This window comes from Peromyscus maniculatus, chromosome 7 (genome assembly GCF_049852395.1).
Source record: "Peromyscus maniculatus bairdii isolate BWxNUB_F1_BW_parent chromosome 7, HU_Pman_BW_mat_3.1, whole genome shotgun sequence".
Taxonomy (NCBI): Eukaryota; Metazoa; Chordata; class Mammalia; order Rodentia; family Cricetidae; genus Peromyscus; species Peromyscus maniculatus.
Genome location: NC_134858.1, coordinates 36,354,903 through 36,361,585, shown reverse-complemented (window position 1 = coordinate 36,361,585; position 6,683 = coordinate 36,354,903). Strand labels below are relative to the sequence as shown.

The following is a 6,683-nucleotide window of genomic DNA, read 5'->3' as shown; positions in this document are numbered from 1 at the left end:
TATGGAAGAATCAGCTCCTGGAAGTCTGTGGAAAGAAATTCTTGGTAAAATTTATTATGTAAGTGGATTAGACAAGTTTAATTCACCAGGGTGGAAGAGAAAAAGATACTGGTATTTATAGAGAGATGTTCTAGACAGAATTGCCTTTCTTGCTGACGGGGTATCTTTGTGTTGTTAGCCCCTTAATTGCAGCTAATGCTGCTTAAAAATCTCCGCCAGAAGATAACTTACAGGGCAATTGTAGAAGGTGTTTTAACAATCCCATCCAGAAATTAACTTTCAAGGTTACTCTCCTCTGCTCTCAAATTCATATAAATGATCGTATTCCATCATTCCAGATGCTCTACTGTGATTCTAAAATGAACAAAAACTCCAGAAATGGACTTGTAGAGAGGATGGAGAAGAGGCAGGGTAAGAGAGGGATAAGAAGAGTGGGAAGTGAGAATAATCAGAATATGTCATATACTGATGTAAAACTGTACAAGAACAAATTTAATTAATGCAGAGTTATGTCTTTAAAATGACATTAGCAATCAAATTCTAGGACTGAGATAAATGAGGATCTAAACCTACAGTATTTATTACAAAATGACAACAGCCAAGGATAGACCTCACAATTTTAAGTTTAAAGTGTGAACACCACTGAATTGTAAGCTTAATGAATTACACTAAGATTTTCTTAGTTGGCAGCATGAATGCTTGCTCTCTCTTCTGGCAAATAATGAGGATGTGTGATTGTACATTGGATTATCTTGTGTCTTGTAAGTACAATCATTGAGAATAACACAGTGACTGAAGGCTCCATAGCCACATCTTATATGAGAGCAGAGCTGTGTCTACTCTATCTCTTCATTCTCTATTTAACACATAATATATATACATCTCATATGCACATATATGAACATACAGAGAAAGAGAGATACAGAGAGACACACAGAGACAGAGAGATAGAGAGAGAGACAGAGACTCATTTCTAAACCTCACTAATCACATTGTGTTACATTTGTAAAGAACATTTGTCACATATGTCTCAAAAATTAAACTAAGGGTATGGAGTTCAAGAAGGCAAACTTAAATACACTGTTTTTGATCAAATGTATGAAAGAGACAAGATGCACAAAGATCACACTGAAAACAATAAAGTCACAGATATTTAAAAAGGTACGCAGTTCTCCTGCTGTTAACAAAGAAAGATTGCATCCAATCTCATAGGTTCATCTCTGAACATAAGAATGTATCATCCTACATGAACTTCCTTTAACTCTCCATTCATGACTATTGAGTCCTGAGGGACAAAAAAGAGTGGCTACCTAAAGAAAGACCTTGGCATTCCATATGGAAAAGAAAAGCTACTGTTGCCACTACCTCAGGCTGCAAAGTCTAATTCTGGAACCATATTGAGTTAAAGACAAGGGGTGGGCATAGAAAGCACTCCTTTTGAGTTTTTATATTTTAAAATTTTCTGACATATTTTCATTTTTTAATATAGTATAATCTTTAAATTACAGGTTAACTCAGAAAATCTATTGCCTAAAACTCTGAACTCCCTGACTCCAACATATCATGTCCCTAGCCACTGGGCAACTGAGCACTCTGATAAAGGTGAAGGAGACACTTGGGCACTTACTGAGCCAATAGGAAGCCTAGTGTGATGGATGGTGTTGTTGAGCACTCTTTTCCTGTGTACCTCCAGCAGAAGGAAGGAGCCTCACCATCCTTCAGTCTGTAAGTTGGAACTGATAATTCTTTCTCCTCATTTTAATCAGTTTCCAGTAGAAAATCTAAGTGTGCTTCAGCTCCCTGGCAGCAATTTCCTGTTTGATTACAGGAACTGCGATAATTCACAAGACATGAGATTTTAAATAATAGTGATCATCCTTTGGGTATCAATCCCCAGAGGAAGGAGTCTTATTGAAAAAGCATCTCATTAACTCCTTGCTTTAATTATGTGGTGGTGCAGGGGGGAGTATTTCAATGTATTTTGTGAATATTCTTAAGAGCTAATACTGTTCATTAATGTTCACTTGAAACCTCAAAATTTTTCTCACATACTTAACCTGTGACTAAGGATTTTCCAAGCTGATATTCTGAAATTCTATTTGTCACATACTGACCTATATGGTGAGGTAGGGTTCTCTGAAGGTGGGAGAAGTGCTTTCTTTGAAAATATTTTCTTAGCTGGGACCTGCAGTGTGAATCAGCAGACAGGGTAGGGAAGGACAAAGCAGTTTCCCAGGTGAGGCACTGGCATGTACACTGTGCATGATGGAAAGGAACTCAACATACTTAAAGAATTTAGGAGCTGGGTCTGAGTGTCAGAGCCTCTATTTTCAGTTTCTTAGGAGTCTGATTTAGTAGGTTCACAAATTTAGTCCTCGAGTGAAGATGATAGTCAAGTTTTTCATGGGTAACTTGGTAAAATGCAGTCTAAATTATTCAATCAATCATAATTTGAAAGGTATCTTTATCCACTTTTCCTTGCTATAATAAAATTCCAGGGATTGAGCATTTAAAGGGAAGACATTTATTAAGCTCATAGATCTAGAGTTCAGGATAAATGAATAATTTAAAAATCACAGATGAAAATAGTATCAGAAAAATGTCTGTGTAAACCAATAAACACACCTCCTTCTCACTCCTATTCTGAAAAGTCATGGGAAATGATTTTCATTTGCAGTCTTGTTAGACATGAGGTAAGACAGCAAGGTTTATAGATAGAACCAGTTGAAGGATCTAACAACTGAAAATTAGGATATTTCCACAATGGCTGAGCAGGCTTTCTCTTAAATGGTATGATGGGGCAACTGCTGGGCTGTCTAAGGGATAGGCTTAAGAAGGTAACATCAGGGCCAGAGCAGGCAGTGAAGTGCGGGAATAGGAGCTCCTATGACTTCTTGGAACTGCATCTGTTGCCTAGGAGCTGGGTCAGTGATAACCAGTATTTCATGATTGTGGAGATCTGCCAGGAGTATCTGGGTGACATGGTTATGAGCATGTTCAAGGCCATTGTACAAAAAGACTATGGAAAGGGACATGTCTAGTTCTAAAAGCATAATGTGGTTTTCAGTTTTAATCAGATAATTGTGGAGAAGCAATAAATTTGGAAATACTCCCAGTAGAAGAGGTCCTTGGCAAGTCATTTTGAAACTATGCATGTGGGACTCAGCCAGGAACTGCATCAATGCTGATTTGGTTAATCTCATGTTCACTCCCTTTGGCATGGGTTGAGGCAGGATTTTAGTTTCTCCACAATCTATCTGTTTTAATTCAAAGATGAAATTTTGTCACTAAAAATTACATACTCATGGAAAAGATATGCAATGGTGATCTCCAGTGAGATGCAGTACATAGACATAATGAAATAAATATATCAATCTTAGTATTTCTTAACCCTAGTCCTTTCTCTTCCAGTATCCCAATGTATGCCACCACAGCTTGAGAATACTGCTCTATATGCCATCTTGAAACACTAGGAACTCTTCTGTGACATTCCTTCCATGGGTTCTTGATAAGGAATAGCTATAGAAATATCTGGAGACTAAAGTGATTGTCATCTGAAAACTTTTTAGGTACCACATGGAAGTACAGTGATGGATTTGCTTGTCTGACAATGCAGAATTCACTGAGTCAGTGGGACACTGATACTTCATGAAGAAGGCACTGGGGTGCTGCTTGCCCTGAGAGATGGCCAGCTAATTGACATTGAGCACATCTGTTGTAGTCAACTGAAAATACCTAAAAGCCATCATTATAACACTGGTCCCATTTGTGGAGAGCATGAAGGCTATCCTCCCCAAAATAGTTTTATGCTAAAGGCTAAGAAATTTCAGAGTTGAGATGACATCATCATCATCATGGAGGAATTGATATTCAAAAATGTCAAAATGAGAATGAAATCTAAAAGAGCCATGCTCTGGAAACATCAATTGTAGTACATGTTTTAACAGCATCAGCCATGCTATGAAAACACCAATTGTAGTCCACACTGTAACAGCGTCAGCCATGCTCAGTAAACAAAAAACAAGAAAACAAACAAACAAACAAAAAACCCTGTGGTTCCTGGTTGTGAGGTTGTGACAGCATCAAGCTGATAACACAGTAGGAAGAAAGGAAGCATTGAAATTGGACCCAGACCAGGTTCAGCCATTAATAGATGGTTGCAGCGATCAGATATTATCTGCTCTTACTTACTACAGGTGGAAAAATGGAGAGATTAAAATAAAGTTAGCAGTGAGGTCAGTGTACATCAAAGACCTATTCACAGCACTTTTTATCAGTTGCTTCCTGAACAATTTATTACTATTATGAATTGTCTGGCAAGATGATGAATTGTGTTAAGCGACCACAGAGGTCATGAAGGGCAGCTCCAGGAGGGGTGGGCAATTAGGAACAGGAGTCTCTTAGCTAACTAGATATGTTTGAGGCCATAATGCTAATTCATGTGAGATTCTATATCTGTTATTTGAGGTTTCTAATACTGAGAACTCTCATATAGAAGTGGTAAAGATTTGTTTTATAGGACTGATGTGTACATATATGGAGATGATAGTCATGAAGAGGGCATTACAGTGATGCCTTATAAATATCATGCCTTATAAATATCACACATTCTTTTTGTGAAATAGAGAACTGAAGTGCTTGGGAGCAGAAAAGGAGAGTAATCCCATTCTAAGTAAAGCAGAAGTGTGAAATGAGACTGATTTGACACTGGGAAGGGATGAATAAGGTCACAGCTGTCTCCAGTTTTCAACCAGGAGATATGTGTGGGCTGATCATTATAGATATAGGAAATCTCTCTGTTGTTGTTTACATTGCTCCTTAGATTTCTTGCTCAGATTTCAGGCCTAGTTGCTTCTGTAGTTGGTTATGGAATTTCTTAGGAGGGATTGTAGAGGCAGAAGAACATTGAAAGTATTATAGGCATATCACATGCATTCAGATATTCAATCCTGTGTTTATTTATTTAAAAACCAGGGAATTGAAGATTTATAGTAAGAAACAAAGCTTTATAGGAAGAGAGGCTTTTTTGAGATTGTGTTGTCCTTTAATACCTCTACATGTTTTGATTATTATTTTCTTTTAGAGGTTTATATTCCGGAGTGAAAAATAAAACTACTATATATCTATGAAAAACAACAAATGAATCTAAAAGACAAATTGAATTTAAGTTTACAGGGAGTTTAATGTAATTTGAGGCAGATTGTTTGACCTTATACTATCTTACTGCAGCAAAATGGTTAGGCCATTTCTTTTTTTAGTAATAAAATGTAATACAATAAAACAACAAATAGTACTTTGAAATTAGACAAAAGATACAAACACAAGGAAAAGGGCCTGATACAAGGCACATGAAACAGAGGCCCCTAGTTCACACACTTAGGGATCCCAGGAAAATGCTAAAATGGAAGCCATACTACACACAGAGGACCTGGTGCAGACCCATGTAGGCCCTGTGCTTTCTGCTTCAGTCTCTGTGAGTTCATATGAGCTTTGCTTATGTTCATTTACAGGGCCTTGTTTCCTTGGTGTTGTTCATTCGCAATGACTCTTAACAGTCTTTTTGCCTCTTGTTCCTTGGGGTTCCTGAGCCCTAGGGGAGGGGTTTGATGGAGACATCCTGTTTAGGGCTGAGTATTTCAAGTCTTTCACTCTCAGCATAATGTCTGGCTGTGGGTCTCTGTATTTATCCCCATTTGATGCTGGAGGAAGCTAAGAAACAAAGTTTTAAATATCGTTATTATGTCCACAATTCATTTCTGAACAGCAAGCATGACACTTTGGAAAACTCTCCTCAAGGACCTCTTCACTTCCTTGTTCCTCAGTGAATAGATTAAAGAGTTCAGCATAGGTGAGACAATATTATTTAATATTTGCACCACAGCACCAAGCAGGGGGTTTGGTGTGCGCTGCAGGTAGATGATGATTACAGGCCCGTAGGCACAGAGGATGGCAGTGAGGTGGGCACTGCAGGTGGAGAATGCTTTCTGTCTGCCTTCTGCTGAACGGATTCTCAGAATGGCAATCCCAATGTGTGCATAAGAGACACAAACACTGAAGAGAAGCATCAGCGCCAGAAAGCCAACGTTAATGGAACCCACCTTCTGAGCCAGTCTGCTATCAGTACAGGCTAGAGGTAAAAGTGCAGGAAGGTCACAGAAGAAGTAGTCCACTTGATTGAATGCACAGTAGACTAATTGAAAGGTAAAAGAGGTCAGGATTGTGGCATGAAGACACCCCACTGAAAAAGCTATTGTTACCAAGCTCACACACACTCCAGGTTTCATGATGAGCATGTATCTCAGCGGGTGACAAATGGCAACGTAGCGATCATAGGCCATCACAGAATAGAGGCATCCTTCAGTAGAACCCAGAAAGTGATAGAAGAAGAGCTGGGCAGCACAGCCTTTGTAAGAAATGGCTGGGCTCTGACCAGAGAGATAAAGCAGCATCTTGGGACAGGTTACTGATGGGAACAGCATGCCAGAAATGGATAGAATTCCCAAGAAGAAGTACATAGGGGTGTGAAGGGTAGATGAGGAAACTATTGCTGTAAAGATGAGCAAGTTTCCAAGCAGGGTGAAGAAGTAGATGAATAAGAACACAACAAAGAGCAGAGTCTCCAGTCCTTGTGTCTGGGGTATTCCCAGTAGGATGAATTCATTGAGTAGTGTGTAATTCCTCAT

At 38.7% G+C, this 6,683-nt stretch overlaps 1 protein-coding gene across 1 annotated transcript; it reads right to left on the bottom strand.

Moving 5' to 3' along the window:
* Positions 1-5,750: 5,750 nt before the first annotated feature.
* Positions 5,751-6,683, bottom strand: LOC102917291 (olfactory receptor 10N1). Its single transcript, XM_006992576.3, has one exon. It carries the CDS (start codon positions 6,681-6,683, stop codon positions 5,751-5,753), a length of 933 nt encoding a protein of 310 aa, XP_006992638.2.